The sequence below is a fragment of the Manis pentadactyla genome, chromosome 3 (genome assembly GCF_030020395.1).
Source record: "Manis pentadactyla isolate mManPen7 chromosome 3, mManPen7.hap1, whole genome shotgun sequence".
Classification (NCBI taxonomy): Eukaryota; Metazoa; Chordata; class Mammalia; order Pholidota; family Manidae; genus Manis; species Manis pentadactyla.
Genome location: NC_080021.1, coordinates 194,882,000 through 194,899,407, shown reverse-complemented (window position 1 = coordinate 194,899,407; position 17,408 = coordinate 194,882,000). Strand labels below are relative to the sequence as shown.

At 43.6% G+C, this 17,408-nt stretch overlaps 1 protein-coding gene across 5 annotated transcripts in view; it reads left to right on the top strand.

Annotated features, from left to right (window-relative positions):
- Window positions 1–17,408, top strand: part of ABCA1 (ATP binding cassette subfamily A member 1) — a 144,446-nt gene that overhangs the window by 84,862 nt on the left and 42,176 nt on the right. For all 5 annotated transcript variants that reach the window (XM_057498894.1, XM_057498895.1, XM_057498893.1 and 2 more), the window contains exons 10-22: window positions 1,216–1,355; window positions 1,668–1,784; window positions 5,639–5,836; window positions 6,542–6,747; window positions 7,340–7,516; window positions 9,064–9,286; window positions 10,273–10,494; window positions 11,532–11,736; window positions 12,704–12,817; window positions 14,677–14,848; window positions 15,852–15,983; window positions 16,865–17,007; window positions 17,228–17,365. In XM_057498894.1, coding sequence (XP_057354877.1) covers window positions 1,216–1,355; window positions 1,668–1,784; window positions 5,639–5,836; window positions 6,542–6,747; window positions 7,340–7,516; window positions 9,064–9,286; window positions 10,273–10,494; window positions 11,532–11,736; window positions 12,704–12,817; window positions 14,677–14,848; window positions 15,852–15,983; window positions 16,865–17,007; window positions 17,228–17,365 — 2,187 coding nt within the window. The remainder of the gene's footprint in view (window positions 1–1,215; window positions 1,356–1,667; window positions 1,785–5,638; window positions 5,837–6,541; window positions 6,748–7,339; window positions 7,517–9,063; window positions 9,287–10,272; window positions 10,495–11,531; window positions 11,737–12,703; window positions 12,818–14,676; window positions 14,849–15,851; window positions 15,984–16,864; window positions 17,008–17,227; window positions 17,366–17,408) is intronic.

Below are 17,408 nucleotides of genomic sequence, written 5' to 3'. Positions count from 1 at the left end.
GGCTCGGAGAGGTTAAATGGTTTGGGCAGAGCCCCACCGTAACTAATCCACAAGAGCTGGATTAAGCTCAGATCTACCTGGCTCCATGCTGTTTTCCAGTAAACCGCATGGCCTGTTAATAGTGGCGTGTGTACAGTCAGACTTGGGCATTTGATCTGCTGTTTGTTTTTGGTTCTTAGTCGCAAGGTGGTGTCAAAGAACCTGTAACTCTATATTCACTCTCTACACTAGGGTACTTTTGTGGGGATGCATGTCCTGTACCTGGTGGCAGCAAGGAGCCAGTGTTACAGTTTTAGACAATGGCATCCTTTTCCTTGAAAACATTATGCAAGTAAGCCTTTCTCCATTTTCAGCTGTAGGTGTGTCTTTCAGATCTTGAGTGAGGCAGCTTTTTGTGCATTACTGTAACACAAGAACATTTTATTCTTCTCTGGAGTAAAGCACCGCAGACATTGCAGGTTGCTTTGTGAGCCAAAGGGGATAGAATGATGGGCAGTTTTAGGAAATGCCATCCCCTCTGCTCCCTTGCTTTGCAAGTCAGCCCAAGGGAGCCTGCATTTGCACAACACATACAATTGTGAACAAACTCTCTTTATAAAAAAATTGTGTTATCTGTGCAGCTTGTCGAGGATATTTGGTATCTAAAAGAACCAGAATGAAATTTTTTAAAAATTCAGGAATTTTTCTGGGTAATCAAACCCTGTCTAACTTTTGAATTTTTCATTTGGGATTTTTATTACATTTATTGCATATACTTCTGATGAAACCTATTAATTAAAAGAAAATTTAATTTTTACTGGAACGCTATAGTCTGAATTCAGCCTTCTGTTTTCAGTGAAAACGAAGTGGCAAGGTCTGGCACAGTGGTATGGACCTAGAGTTCTGCAGGCTTGTGCCTAGTAAGAACATTTTTCTTGATTGTCTCAGTTGTGAGTTATCCATCATCAGTGTTACAATCTCTGGTTATTTTTTGAGCATTTTTCTTGGAGCTCTATAGATAACATCTGTTATTCCTCCCCACATGTCTGCCAAGTAGATTTTGTTAACTTTATTTTTATAGAGGAGCAGTCTGAGGCTCAGACAAGTGACATTATTTGTTACATAGCTCTTAAGTGGTAGAGCTGGGATTTGAACCCATGACAGGCTGGTTGGCCACAAAGCCCTTGTTCCCAAAAGTATATGCCTATGCATATGAATGTTTCATCTTCTTTGTAGCTCCATACTGCAACGATTTGATGAAAAATTTGGAGTCCAGTCCTCTTTCCCGCATCATATGGAAAGCTCTCAAGCCTCTGCTTGTTGGGAAGATACTGTATACACCTGACACTCCTGCCACAAGACAGGTGATGGCTGAGGTAAGCTACCCTGGCCCAAGAGTTCCTCTCTAGAATCTACTGGGATTATGGGCAAAAAAGTAAAGGTGGCTTTAGATGGTGTATATTAAGTATACTCATGGCTCTTCTTGGATTTCCAAAGAGTAAGAACCTAGTCTGACCCAGGCCAGAGCTGACCTCTGGGTTGTAGCTACAGACAGGTACTCTCTGGAAATGGGAAGGACTGGAAAAGAGCTGCTATGATGGAGCATCTTCTCAGGGTGCATCTGAATTTCTCATGTCTCTGCATCTCCTCCTTTTTTCTGTTGCATCTGACTTCCCACCTGACTACAGGTGAATAAGACCTTCCAGGAACTGGCTGTGTTTCATGATCTGGAAGGGATGTGGGAAGAGCTCAGCCCCAAGATCTGGACCTTCATGGAGAGCAGCTCAGAAATGGACCTTGTTCGGGTGAGTGTCCCACTGTTCACTGTGTGCCTGTTTGATGCTAGAAAGGTGAGTTCTAGTCACTTTCCCAGTGACTGAGATGAGAATTATTTATTACATTTAACTGGTGTATACATACTGGACATAGGTTGAAGCCCAGGGCTGTCACCTTTGCAGAGTTACAGGAGATGGGGCGCAGATAACACTTTTCACACACATCAGCATCAATGTGTCTGATGGTCAAAAATCATTCTTCTAAGAAACTTAGTGAGGGCTGGTATTTGGAGCAAGAGTTTGGTGATTGTAGCAACTTTAGCCAACCACAGCATCTTACTTGACCTTCCTATATCTTGGTAGGTCTTGGACAGAGGTTGGGAGGAAAGGCCTGGTTTGACCTATAGACCAGTCTGAGATATTTCCTCCCAAGGCACTGTGTCAGTGAGGAAACACTGTTACCATATGGAGGGGAATTGCATTTGGTGCTTAAACCATTTGAAAGGGATAAGTAGAGGTAGGATTCAAAAGTGGAGGAGGCTATATGAGAACAGAAGGTCTCCTTTGCTTGAGACTGAGTGCCATTCAATCACATCATCCCTGCCTTGGGCTGAGTCAGAGAATCATTAGACTATTTCTTGTCTCCATGGTGAAGGAGGCCTCTTTTGTTTCTGCTGCCATTAAGAAGCAGGAATGGATTTTGCCATCTTTCTTCTTTTGACACCTCATTGATCAAATGGGCAGCTGAGTTTTAGAGAGGGTACCTACCTGGAAGGTACTCTCCTGGGCTTAAGACTGTCCCCTGATGCCCTAGGGTGGACATTCTGGGGGCCTTCCAATAACAGGAAAGTTGGAATCATCTTTATTAACACTAGTCCTATTATATATGCAGAATTCTTAAACTGGGGACTTTAATAACTAAGGGACTTTAGTGAGAAAAACATGAACAATATTTTATATGGATGTACCAAATAATTCCTGACTAACAACTCTCACCCTTCAAGTATGGGTCTTTATTGGGCTCCAATCTCTCCTCTGCAAGGGGTTCCTAGCCATGGGCAGCACCACAGACCGAGGTGTGGTCTTAGGCCTCTTCTTCCTGGTCTTCTCCTTGGAATCCACATTTCTACTTGTTAGATTTCTTTCCTTCTGAGTCACAGACGATGATGAGGGGCCCTGTTGAAGAGACTCCATGAGTTTTGGTCTGTAAACATATAGATGCTTACCCCACTCTTAAATGGGGACTTTGGCTTGGAAGCGTCAGAAGCTCATAGGCTCCCTGTTCTTTGGCCCTTCTAACCATGGCCGTGGCATTCATTAGGAATCCTGCTGGGGGAACCCAGGATGTAAGACAGGAAATGTAGGAGCTGTGGGTGGGGAGAAAGGCATGTCATGTGGTCCAGAGGGCCTTGTGTGTCAAGCCAAAGACATTTAAGCCCTGGGGGACCATTAAAAGGTTTTAAAAAAGGGTACCTGTAGGTACTTTTCTCTGATATGACAGATAGACTAAAGAGGGGAAAGGTGAAAGGCAGAGAACCAGGTGGAGGCTATCCAATTGGGTGGCCAAGAGACCAGTAGGAGGTGAAGCCTGGTGACTGCTTGATTGAGGAAGGGTGAAAGAGTGGGAGACGTTAGGGTGATTCCCGACTTCTGACCGGTAGGTGGTGGGGATGGTATACAGGAGCGGGGAGATGGGGCCTGGAGTGCGGGGCTGGTCAGGCTAGAGACACCGGCAGGGGGCTCATCGGGTGGCAGAAGCCGAAGGAGCCTCCTCCAGCTGCTTTCTTTCCTCTGTTAAAGAGTGTTTGACTCCACAGGCTTGGGCTCTTCAGTCCTCTGCATCCCCTTCAGCCTCACCTTTGGTGTGTGACACAATGCCTGAGGCTTCTGCTTCTGTTGGGGTGGCTCTTATCTGTTCTTTCTTTATGCTTTTCAGCTTTCTTGAGGTGTAATTGGCAAAATTATGTATATTCAAAGTGTACAATTTGCTGTTTTGATATATATATACACATTGTGAAGTGATCAACACAATGAAGCTAATAAACATATCCATCACTTTATATAGTTGCCTCTTAGCCAATTTGAAGTATACAGTCCAGTATTATTACCTGTAGTCACCGTGCTGTATACTAGATGGCCAGAACTTATTTATATTGCATAACTGAAACTTTTTGCCCTTTGACACCCCCGTTTTCCCCCATTCCACCCAAATAGCTCTGGGCTACCACCCTTCCATTCTGATGGCTTTTATCTTTCTGCTCTCTCTGTTTACACCCACTGCATCACTACACAGATCGGGGGCGCTTCTCTTCAGTCACAGGAGCCACTGCTACTAATCCATCCTCCTTTCTGAGCTGCTTTTTGCTGCCTCCATCTCAAGGCCCTGCTTTTCCCCCTGCTACCACTCCTAAGGGTGATCTTACATCTCCTGGTCCCCAGAATGGCTGTGTAACCAGTGATCTCCCTAGGCACATCTCTTTGGTCTTGCTGCCTGCCTTGGCCATATTACTTGGAAGCCACACTGGGCAGGGCAGGTGTCACCCCAGATGCCACATGTTTTCGCTCAGCTCTTATTTGTGTGGTTCAAGTCTCTACGTGAAGTCATTTCTGAATTGCTAACCCAAACTCCTATGAACTTTGGTGAAGTACAATTTTGTATCTGTTGACAAAAATAGTTACATATCTTACTGATGATGATATAAATTGTTATTCCCTAAGGAAAGCAATTTGGAATGAAAATTGCAAGAACCATAAAAAATGTGCTATCCTGTGTACCTCCATTCCATATACTCTCAGGGATATATCCTAGAAAAGATTTTAAGGAAATCACAGTTGGAGAGAAAACATTATTGCTATAATAATTGTTATTGTGAGAAATTAGAAATAGACTAACTGCTGAGCAATATGGGAATAGTTAATGAAGTTATAGTATATATACTTTATAAAACCATTAGGTTCCCATTAAAATAATAAACATGAAGCCACATGGAGGAAAAAACTTGATAGTGAAAATAAGACTGACTTAAAAAGTAGCTGTTTTTGGCCCCTTAGAGATTCCACTTCAGTAGAACCAACGTTTCATCTTCTGTCTTGAAGGTGTGACAGGAGTTAGAGCTTCTTCTTCTCCATGAGTTAAATTGGAAGCTGATCCATTTTTCTGGCAGCACATCTGTGCAGGCCTCTGCCCAGCCCTCTGGACCTCCTGATTGGGTACCAGATTGGTTTGTCCTGCTCTTCTGTGTTGACCCATGTGGGGAACCAACATCTAGGGAACAAGAAATAGGAGACAGTCCTCCTCTGCCTCATGATCCAGGCATTTTGCTATTAGGAAAGATCACATTTTACTTGGTTTAACAGTGGCATTATTTTCCCAAACTAAATAGCAAAAGTAGGCTTGTGTTACTAATTCAGTCTAGAGATAGTGTATGTGAGGTATCATCAGCCTGGGGCTCAAAAGAGGAAGATGATATAATGCAGTAGGAAGATGCAGTAGAATCATAGAGTGCATGTTTCATATCCTGGCTTTGCTACTCCTTAGCTGTGTAGTCTTATGTTAGGAACTTGAGCCCTCTGAACTTGTTTTCCTATCTGTAAAATGGGAACTATTAAAGATGCCTTCTCATGTAGTTGTGTGAGGTAAAGCATTTAAATAATTCAGTATAGTAATTGCACAGAGTAAGTATGATTATTGTTACAGTAGTTAATACTGTTAAGCTAGGCTGGAAACACAGACTGTCAAAGTATTATATGGAACCCTATTATCTGCCTCACTGTTTTCTGTGAAGATAAAGAAGTAATGTATGTGAAAGGGTTTTGTAAATCATATAGTGCTTATCAAGATTCAGTTGGTGTTTACTACTTGTCCTTTCTTATTGGGATGGCAGATGCTGTTGGACAGCCGCAGCAGTGACCACTTTTGGGAACAGCAATTGGATGGCTTAGGTTGGACAGCCAAAGATATTGTGGCATTTCTGGCCAAGCACCCAGAGGATGTCCGGTCTACAAATGGCTCTGTGTATACCTGGAGAGAAGCCTTCAATGAGACCAGCCAGGCAATCCAGACCATATCTCGCTTCATGGAGGTAAGAATCTGTTCTGTGGATCATTTAGAAAAGACTTTGGCTTCTTTTCTCTGAGATGATGCAGTAAGATTTGGATTGGAGGAAAGTTCAAAGTAACATATAGTATCCCTCAAACCTAACACACGGCTTGGTGTACAAAGGCACTCAATAAATGTTAGTTGAATGAGCAAATGAATAGACCTAATGCCAGTTTTATTCTTTCTGACTTAAGAGTATTTCTACCCATTGTCTTTCAGGTTTTCCTCTGTTTTATCCCAATAACTAATGGCACCAAAGCATTTGCTTAAAAAGGCATTACTTAAGAAACTTAACCTAAAATCTAATAGGACAGATTGCACATAAAAAATTTAGTCCAAAAAATTATGTGATTAATAGGGACAAATAAAAGGTGTTTGGGGTCTGTTAGTTAGGTTAGTTGCTAAGAAAGGAGAGAGAAAAATGAGGTATGATCATTGTTTTAGTCTCTTCCTTGCCACAAAAATCAATATGAGTAACTTATCTCTAAATACTTCTAGTATTTCTCTTAAACTGCAGTTAAAAAAATGATCCATTCTTGGTTGAGGATTGGAAAATCACTCTAGAGAGGAGTAGAGATTGAGGATAAAACAATCATGCAGTTAACACTTCCGTCTTAGGATAGAGTTTGCTTTGGCCACTGCTTGTTCTCCTGGCCCCCGAATTCTCACCAGGCTCTTCTTCCATCAGTGTGTCAACCTGAACAAGCTTGAACCGGTAGCAACAGAAGTTCGGCTCATCAACAAGTCCATGGAGCTGCTGGATGAGAGAAAGTTCTGGGCTGGTATAGTGTTCACTGGAATTACTCCTGGCAGTGTTGAGCTGCCCTCTCATGTCAAGTACAAGATCCGAATGGACATTGACAATGTGGAGAGGACAAATAAAATCAAGGATGGGTAAGTTGAATCCAATCACACCAGTGATCCTGGGGAAGTCAAGAGCAGCTGATATGACTAGAAGTATTTTGTTTTAACTAAAATTTGGTAGAAACTTCACCAAAAAATAACTCAAATTGGTGGCATGATTTTCATGAAACCGGCACATTCATTACTAGAGATAATTATTTCAAAGGTCATAAAAAATTATCTTTTGATTTAGCATTTCCACTCAAGGGAATTAGTCCCAAGGAATTATATCACCGGAAAAGAAAAAAAAGAAAAGCGACTTTAGGTTCCCTATGTTCTTATTATTCATTTTTACAGAAAGGAGCTAACAGCCAATATAAACAAGAATGATTAAGGACATTTGGTATGTCCTCTTGATGTAATGTTAGAGAGCCAGTGGAGGAGAAAAAAGCATGTCCACAAGTGATATGCTTATTCTTACTGTATCTATTTAAAAATATGTGTATATGTCAACTAACCAGAAAGTAAGGTAATTACAAAAATAATTTCAGTGGCTCTGTCATGGTGGGACTATGGGTGATTGGATTTTCTTTGTAATTGTATGGTTCTAAGGAATGTTTGATCACTTGTGGTTTGGTTTTAGGTACTGGGACCCAGGTCCTCGGGCTGACCCCTTTGAGGATTTGCGTTATGTCTGGGGGGGCTTCACCTACTTGCAGGATGTAGTGGAGCAGGCCATCATCAGGGTGCTGACGGGCATCGAGAAGAAAACTGGTGTCTATGTGCAACAGATGCCCTACCCCTGTTATGTCGATGACATGTAAGTAACCAGTAAATCACCATCTTTATCTGTTTAAAATGGTCCCCAGATAGAGTATATATACAGACAGACACATGCAAACACACATGTGCCAGGGGAGTGGACAAAAATGCCTTATTTATTTTACCTGTGTATCAATACTGGTCAAAAAGTTGTTTTTGAAATTCTGTAAAGATTTCAGGAAGATGCCAGATGTAGTGAGTTGACTGTTTCAGCCCCATCACAGACACACAGGTACGCATACCGGTAATTCTCCCTCCTTTTTTATCCATGTTCCAGCACCTACATTTTTTATACTATACCCTTTTGGTTACAGTTTATTCAATCTGCAAGTTTAAAAGTGTGTAATGATGAACACATGCAAACACATATACATACGCACACATCCCTGAAACACAGAAACAGCAGTCTAGACCTATAAAAACTGAATTCACATAAATTTGTCCACTTCTTGTCTATAAGTGATAAACCACATTTTGAACAATCCACATGAATATGAACAATGTGTTTTTATCTTAGACTTTTTATATAATCTTTTGGTGGTTAGGCACTAATTAGCTGCCGAGTTCTCATTGTAGAAACTGTGCCTTTGAATCTAATAATTTTTTGTAAGAGAGAATGGGCAGAGGTATTGTTATCGTAGGCATCTGAAATATGGAATGTCTTTTTTCCACATTTTGAAAGTTTTCTTACTCTCCATTGTGATTGTATGTGTGTATGAGTGTGTGTGTGTGTGTGTGTGTGGATCAGTGCAGAAGGAGCAGGGCTCCTCCTTGTATTTGCTCTCTGCTTTGCACTGAACAACTATTTCCTTGCATGGCTCTCTCTAGCTTTTCTAGGTCACCTGGATTTATCTTGTTTTTCACCTTTCACAAGGATTAGGCAGAATTTTCTAAAGGAAGACTCTTCCAAGGACCCTCTCAGCCAAGATTTATTTTAGAAATGATGTCTTAAGATAGGAACATGATGGGAGTTGGATGCATTGAGGCCTTTGCCTGTTGTCACATATTCAGTAAGTGCAAAAGTACTAAAACTAGGACTCAAACCTTGAGTTCCAGAGTCCAAATTTTGTGTCCATTTTACTTCACAGCACTGCATTTCCTATTCTAGTGTGGAATCTGAAATATTACTGGCAAGAGCTGCCTGAAGTGTGTTTCTGCACTATCTGTGATAAGAGTTACACAAGGCGAGTCAAATGACCTTGACAATGTTGAACTTCATGAGAGGAGTTGTGTTTTTTTGTTTTGTTTTAGTATTTTAAAATAGCCCAAACTTAGCTTAATGATACGTCAGGCACCTAGTTACTAAAGCAGGCCCCAAAGAAATTTTACTTGACAACACTTTGTTAGTCTAATTTCTGTCACTAACTTGCATTGTTCTAGAAGCATCTGACAGCCTGTACATTTCAGAGTCCAGAGGACCTGTCCACCTTTGGCTCAGTTGTGGTGCTTTCTCTTGCATGGAGGCTTGGGGATTTTGGGCCATGAGCCTGGCTCACACTCATCTTTAATTTTCCTTCCATTGCTTGCCCTTCCTTGGGCCTCCAGCTTCCTGCGGGTGATGAGCCGATCAATGCCTCTTTTCATGACGTTGGCCTGGATTTACTCTGTGGCTGTGATCATCAAGGGCATCGTGTATGAGAAGGAGGCGAGGCTGAAGGAGACCATGCGCATCATGGGCCTGGACAACGGCATCCTCTGGTTTAGCTGGTTCATCAGTAGCCTCATCCCCCTGCTGATGAGCGCCGGCCTGCTGGTGGTCATCCTGAAAGTAAGACTGCCTCACTGGCCCTTCCCTGGCAGGAGCTCCTAAATAGCCCAGCATGAGCTATGTAAGGAGAAGAAAAGCAAAGATGCTTGAGGAGGAAAGGGCTCATACCTGTCATTGCCTGTAATTGCCTCATTTATAGTTGGGGAAAGTGAGGCCCAGAGAGGAATAGTGACTAGCTCAGGGTCAACCCAACTATCTAGCAGCAGCTAAGCAGGACAAGAACCTAGGCTCTTGCTTCCCTGGTAAGCCCACACCTAAGTACACTTTGCTGTCTGGTCAGCAGCATTTCGTGGTAGCTTCTGAGTGCTGTTCATGTGCTTAAGTGTATTGGGTGGTGATTCTGCTTAAATTTCTAAAAACCATAATCAGAGGGATACATATTGTTGCAGGTTAGGTTTTTCTGGAAGCAAAGGCTGACAGAGATTGGTGTGTGGATATTCATTAGGGATCAACATCTGTGAAAGAGAAGGGGAGGATACAGGATTGAGCAGAGGAGGATCTCTGATGCAGGGCCAACCCCATGGGTACTCTGGAGCATATACAGCTTGTTGAACTGAGCTGACAATGAACTAAATATCTGGCCCTTTAGGTTCCCCAAAGCCTTCTTACCTGAAGAACAATATGCCAGGCCCCTCAGTCAGTCAGTGGAGGTGTGTGCCCCAGGGTCAGGTGGCTCTCTGAAGCTGTGACAAACCCAGAGGAGTTGACACCTTGAGCTGTCTGCTGACATCCAGGCAACAAGTCCCCTTGAAAGGAACTCTGGGTATTGGGGTTCTGTGTGTACCCCATACATGAGTAGGTTTATATGTTAATTTTCTTTCTCCACAGTCATTTCATGTAAGCATACAACATGGAAAAATAACTATTGTTAAACGGGGTGGGGAGTGTAAAGGGATAGGAACCGACACTTAATACTTGCTCCTATTCATTACAAATGAGTACTTGCTGATTACCAAACACTATTTAATGTGTCTCTTCCTTCCCAGTTAGGAAACCTGCTGCCCTACAGTGACCCCAGCGTGGTGTTTGTCTTTCTGTCCGTGTTTGCTGTGGTGACCATCCTACAGTGCTTTCTGATCAGCACCCTCTTCTCCAGAGCCAACCTGGCAGCAGCCTGTGGAGGCATTATCTACTTCACACTGTACCTGCCCTATGTCCTGTGCGTGGCTTGGCAAGATCATGTGGGCTTCACACTCAAGGTCTTTGCTGTGAGTAACTCTGGCCCTCCTGCAGTAGCTGAAGTCACGGCCACCCCTGGGGCTTCACCTCTCCTTTGTAGTCCAAGCTGAGAAAAGAAAGAGAGAGAATCTCATTCCAGTGGGACTTCAACCTCAGTTCTAGCTTCTTAGTCCCTTGAAGGCAGGGATTGTTGTGTTGTATGTTGTTATCTTTAGTCCTCTCAGTGAATGCTGGTTAAATTGAATTGAATGCAATTTTTCAGAGTCAGACTGCAGCATAAACTGGGTTGGGGAAGAATGGCATTGGGGAATGCCTTTGGACAATAGATTTCATCCCCACCTTGTATCACCCAGCTCTGTTGGCCATGTTAAGCTTGCCTCAAAGTCACAGCCACAGATAGAACTGAACACTCCTGAGCACAGATGGTTTCTTCTTGACTCTTATCTTCCTTGTGTCCAGAATGGGGTTGTGCTTGAGTAATGTTTTCTGAATTGGAAAAGACTGAGGAGCAGGTGTCCCATCCCTCCACAAATCTCTGACTTCAACACCCTCTTCTTTATGCAGAGGAGAGGACTTTGAGGGTGTATAAGCTCCTATGCAAGGGAATAGCCTGCTTTCCTCTGATTCACTCACAGGATGCTCCAGGTGCCTCAGTCTGGAGCCCTTAGACATCAGCAGTCCCAGACAAACTCCTCTTACCCTGAGCCATTGCTGGCTGAGCAGGGAGCTGGAGGGGGCCTTGAATATGTGTGTAGGTATAGGGTACAAGACTGCTGAGCCCTTGGGGACATCTTATCTTTTTTCTAAAAGTTTAATACTAAAAGTTTAATACTCCATATATATATTTATGAAATGTGCGCAAATAATGAGTGGTTATAAATAGAATAATTTCATATACTGCCAGGGAGCCCACTTCCTTCAAGGGACTCTGTAGGTAAATACTTCCATATCTTGTAATTGATCCATTTTACAAATTAAAATTTCTCCAGGTGGAATTTATATTTGAGATGATAGAAAAATGAGAAAGACAAGGATATAGAAGAGTGACTTTGCCTCTTTCTCACAGAGCCTGCTGTCTCCTGTGGCTTTTGGGTTTGGCTGTGAATACTTTGCCCTTTTTGAGGAGCAGGGCATTGGGGTACAGTGGGACAACCTCTTTGAAAGCCCTGTGGAGGAAGATGGCTTCAACCTCACCACCTCCGTCTCTATGATGCTGTTTGATGCCTTCGTCTATGGGGTGATGACGTGGTACATCGAGGCTGTGTTTCCAGGTACACTGAGCTTCCACAGGGCTTTAGCCATCTGCTAAGGAAATGTGATTTATAGCTGCAGAGCGTTCCTCCTTTTGTGCTGGAATTTCTTCAGGGCCTGGGATTCCTTGGAGAGCAGCTTGGGCCTTTAGACCTATGGCAAACAAATGGTCCAAGGAGAAGCAGCTAATGCTTAAAGTACAACTCTTACTACTAATGTAGCTCTCATTGCTTGCGCACTGTGTGCCAGGCACTGTGTAGTGTTTTATACACTTTGGCTCATTTAATCCTTATAAAACTACTCTGCGGGAGTTACTGTTATAACCAGTTTCTGCAAATGAGAGAACTATGACTAAGAGAAGTTAAATAACTTGTTTGTGGGACACATGGCGGTAGTGGTGCTTGGAGGTAAACCAGCTGGGTCACACTGGGTCAACTAGTCCAGGAGACTCCTGCCAGTGCTGATCCAATTCTCTAGTTTTGTATCCCCAGAATTACCTCTAGTGGAGGTCCTGTTTTCTATGTACAGCTTGTGAATAATACAATATATTGGCTCTAAGCACTTGCCTGTGATTTAATTGAATTAGTATTCATAAAAATTTATTTTGATACTTGTCTTAATAAATCTCCTTACCAGGACATGTGTTGGATACATTTTCATACAAATTGAATTCTGAGAGAGTTAAGGTTTACTTTTCTCCCAATTTTCCTCTAAGCGAGTGTGTGTGAAACGTTTATTACCCCTACCTGAATTTCCTGCATTGAATGTGCAATCTTGTATTATACAGATTCGGATTCAAATTCTGAGTTCTTCACTTAATGGCAGGGTGACCTGTAGTAGGTTTCAGGGAATGTTAGCTCCCTCTTCGCCCACCACCATCTGGTCTGTCCTGTCTTCAAAGTCTGTGTCAGGAATGGTTCTGGCTGGGATACCTTGGGAATGCTGGGATGTTGGCAAGCATGGCTCATATCTGTGCTTTGCTTTCAGGCCAGTATGGAATTCCCAGACACTGGTGTTTCCCTTGCACCAGGTCCTATTGGTTCGGGGAGGAAAGTGATGAGAAGAGTCACCCTGGTTCCAGCCAGAAGGGAATATCAGAAAGTAAGTGCTGCTGACCTGCCCTCCCTTGGCTGGAGTGCAGCTGCCCTCACTGACAAGGGGGCACTGATGGCTTTGCCCTTTAATAGAGCCTATCTACCCTAGGGGCAGAGAAATCACATGCAATGCCCTTTTCCAAATTCTCCCATGCCGTTTGTGTCCTCTGCTATTGATTCATTGAGAGGTCTACGTTTGGGCCCCTTAGGGGTATTTCCTTTGTTTTCTTGTTTTTTAGGAAAGTGGTTGTTAATCTCTGTACCTTCACCTCCCACTCCCCTCCACACATACACTTTTCATGATATCCTAACAGTTGGAAGGAAGAGGTAAAGACTATTGTGATTGAGGAGCCATAACCTCACTGCCCGCCCTGTCATAGTGATAGATGACTGAGCCTGTGTTGGCTGACACCAAGTGGCTGCCCCAGAGCTCAGGCTTTGCTTCTTAAATGTTCTCACCCTTCATTACCCAGAGCTCTGATCCTCTCCTGGCTCCCGAGTATAGGTAAAGATGCCCACAGTTCAGCAAAGGTTCTGCTTTCTGGGCTGTGTGCTCAGGTTCTTGGAGGGAAACACTATCTTTGTGTTCACTGTGGCTTCCTAGGTAGTTAATGTAAGTCCCTCTTCTGCTGATCTCTTCTGTGTCTTCCCCTGGTTGCCAGTATTATGCTCCTTATTAGCTTGCACTCTAGTCTTCTTGCAACTGGTCCTTGCCTGCTATTCCAGCTGCTTCTCCTGCTGTTCCTTCTCTCCTTGTTCAAGTTCCCCTCTCCACCTAACCTCTAGAGTTGCCTAGTATCAGTCACCTAGAACTATTCACAGTGGCTGTTCTCCAGCATCTTTGTGTCTTAACTGTGTACTCTGGCAGGAGAACCCTCTCTCTCAGCTTGCCTGCCTTCAAAATTCCTACTCAGTTTTCAAGATCTAGTTCAGTATCCCTTCCCCTGAGTAGAGCTTCTAGAGTTCCAGGTAGTCGGTCACTTCCTCCTCTGAGGCATTAAAAACAAACAAAAAAAACCCTTTTTATTTAAAATAATTACAAATTCACAGGAAGTTGCAGAAAGTTTTGTCAGGGGTTCCCTTGTGCCTTTCACCCAGTTTTCCCCAGTGGTAATACCTTACATAACTATAGTACAATATCAAAACCATAAAATTGACATTGGTACAATTCACAGACCTTCCTCAGATTTCCCAAGTTCTACATGTACTCATTCATGTCTGTGTATTTAGTTCTGTGCAGTTTTATCGCACATTCACATTTGCACATGCACATTTGTATAATCAAGATGAAGAACTGTTCATCAATACAGATTCCCTCATTCTAGCACCTAGAAGGCACAGCCACGTCCCTTTTCCTTCCCAATCCCTGCCATCTGTCAACCACTAATCTATTCTCCACTTCCACATTTTATTATTTCCAGAATGCCATATAAATGGAACCATACGATATGTAACCTTTTGAGACTGGCTTTTTTCACTCAACATAATTCCCTTGAGATCTATCCAAGGGTCTCAGGTGTGTATATTAGTAGTTCATTCCTTTTTGTTGTTGAGTAGTTCATGGGATGGCTGTACCACAGTCCTGTACCATTTTTGATGTGTTTTTTAAAACACCTTTTAGTGCCCTGTATTTTAATTGCTTGGTAAGTCTTTTTCCTCAGAAAAACTGTGAATGCTCCTTCATCACAGAATTCTCATCACCAACGCTAAACAGGCCTTAAATAAACGTTTGTAGCCTGCCTGCCTGAGAAACCAGAAGTAGCCATGGACAGAGGACAGTTCTCAAATACAAGCACAGCCCCCTGGTCTGTACCTCCCACTTGCTTTGCGGGTTCACTTTTGTTTCTGTCTTATCCTGTCACACAGTCTGCATGGAGGAGGAGCCCACACACCTGAAGCTGGGTGTGTCTATTCAGAACCTGATGAAGGTTTACCGAGATGGCATGAAGGTGGCAGTTGATGGCCTGGCTCTGAACTTCTATGAAGGCCAGATCACCTCCTTCCTGGGCCACAATGGAGCTGGGAAGACCACCACCATGTAAGAGGAGGGTATAGCTCTCTCATAATCAACCACGAGGGTCTGTAGTGCAGTTAAAACCATGCCTACAGATGGTGTGCTGGTTGCTGAGGCACATGAGGAGCTGAAGAGGGTAAAATGTTATCACAGGAGTACTTTACAAGCACTGGTTTTGCTACATATTATTTCTTCAGCCTAAAACAGGCTGGGGGTCTTTTGATGACCTTTTCCATTTATTTCTCAGAACTCTGCAGTGTTCTTAGAAACTGAGGTCATGACAGCTCTGAGAAAGGTCTCCTTTTGAGCTGATTTGGTCAAAACTGTGAAGCAAGAATGTTGAAAGAAATATATGTTGAAGAGAGATAGTAATTTCCAGTAACTCTGTCTCTTAACAGATGTGAGAAATGGCTGAATAAGCTGGCCATATGATTGCCCTCTCTGGGACCTTTAAGATCCTTATAATGGGGAGGTTCAGAAGGGAGCACAGGCCACAAAAACACCAGAGTTAGCCTCAGTAGCTTTCAGTGCGGTCCCTCAATCATTGCAGTCTTGGGGCTGATGACCATTTCCTGTTTTTCTTTTATCCTTTTTTGTTGTTAATGCAAATTCAATGTATTATGAAAATTGTAGAAAAATTTTTAAAGGTGTACAGAAATTTTACTGTCTAACACAAAAATCATTTTTATCTTTGAATAATTTGTTCTGATTTGTCCATTTTATACGGACATTTTAGGCATAGAAAAATATGTTTTCAAGTGTTATGTTCCACGGCAAATTGTAAACTTCATTTAAAAACTACTTGTACTGAAGTTGCCATTTCCAACACCTAGGCCCATTCCTAGTTATTCACTAAAGCAAAAACGTCTTTAATTTGTAAGGGTATGATGGGGTCCATGAAGAAGGAATGGGGGTGCGAGGGCTGGTGCCTCTGCTCTGTCTGCCCTGGCTCTGTAGCCTGGGCTGGGGCATGTCCAGGGCAGGGTGTTTAACACTGACTCCTATACTTTAAAATTTTTGTCCTCAGGTCAATTCTGACTGGCTTGTTTCCTCCCACCTCGGGCACTGCCTACATTCTGGGGAAAGACATTCGCTCTGAGATGAGCGCCATCCGGCAGAACCTGGGAGTCTGTCCCCAGCATAATGTGCTGTTTGACATGTGAGTACCAGCTGCACTTGAACTGCAGACTCTCTCCGGATATGTCTGCTGTGAGGTGGGGTGGAGGGGTCTTAAAGCATCTTACCTTCTCTGGGGACATCAGACCTCGCCTCCCTAGATGTGCCTCTGGTTATCCTTTAATTTTAGAAAAAGTCAGAATTGTATTGTTGGGTGGAAGATGTTAGTAGATGGGGCTGGGGAAATGATGCTCCCTATTATTGTCATTCTTGAGGGCCAATCAGCTCATCCTCAATCCTGCCACACCCCTCCGTAATGCCAGCTGCAGCTCTAACATTCAGACCTGGCAGTACCTCAGGGCCTCTGGTACAATGGCCCAGCATTTCCTGTTCAAGACATTTGCTTTCATTCAAGTTTCCCCTCAGCAAGTAGAGCCCCCAGGGAGACCTTATGGTGGAGCAGAGAAAGACCTGAGCTCTATGACCTTGGGGAAAGACTTCTCCCCTTCTGGGCCCCAATTTCTTCTTACCTAAAGTGAGCAGCTCAGGCTCATATTCTCCCTTTTCATACGATTTGAGGTCCTCTGAGGTTCAGGAGGGCTGCATCAGATAAGTGCTGACCCAGCTTCTTGGTTGATGGGTCTACAGGGAGGATTCTGAGATTTTAAAGTGGCAACCACCTGATGCATGATGGCCAGGTCTGCTGGGAATAGGTGGAAGTGACCTGTCACATTTCAGCTTTGGCTTCTTGAGCAGCTCATGTGGATATTCTGTCTTGATTCTTCATGAGTATTATTTTTCCAAAGTTGATAAAGTTAAAAAAGGTGTTTGTGGAATGTGCCCATTCTCTTCTGTTCTGGGTCAGGAGGCACTGTATTCTGGAATCTTGTGAGCCACAGATCTGACCTTTCCCTCTGTTCCCAGGCTGACTGTTGAAGAACACATCTGGTTCTATGCCCGCCTAAAAGGGCTCTCAGAGAAGCATGTAAAAGCAGAGATGGAGCAGATGGCCCTGGATGTTGGTTTGCCACCCAGCAAACTGAAAAGCAAAACAAGTCAGCTGTCTGGTAAGGCTGGAGCTCCCCCTTCCCTTTCCCCTCTTCCTCCAGCCACACAAACACACACAAGGGAGAAACAACCGCTGCCCCAGTGTCCCTGGCTGGGCGGTGGGTGGGTCAGAAACGTGTCCCTGGCTTGTCCTCAGGTGGGTGCCTGCCTCCATCGTCTCTCACTGCCTCTGCCTTTGCTGTCTGGGGCCAGTCCTGGAAACTTCTCCCTTTCTTACAGGTGGAATGAAGAGAAAGCTGTCTGTGGCCTTGGCCTTTGTTGGGGGATCCAAGGTTGTCATTCTGGATGAGCCTACAGCTGGCGTGGACCCTTACTCCCGCAGGGGAATATGGGAGCTGCTACTGAAATACCGACAAGGTAACTGATGTGTATTGATTTTGCATTATGGAGTTAGAGGGAA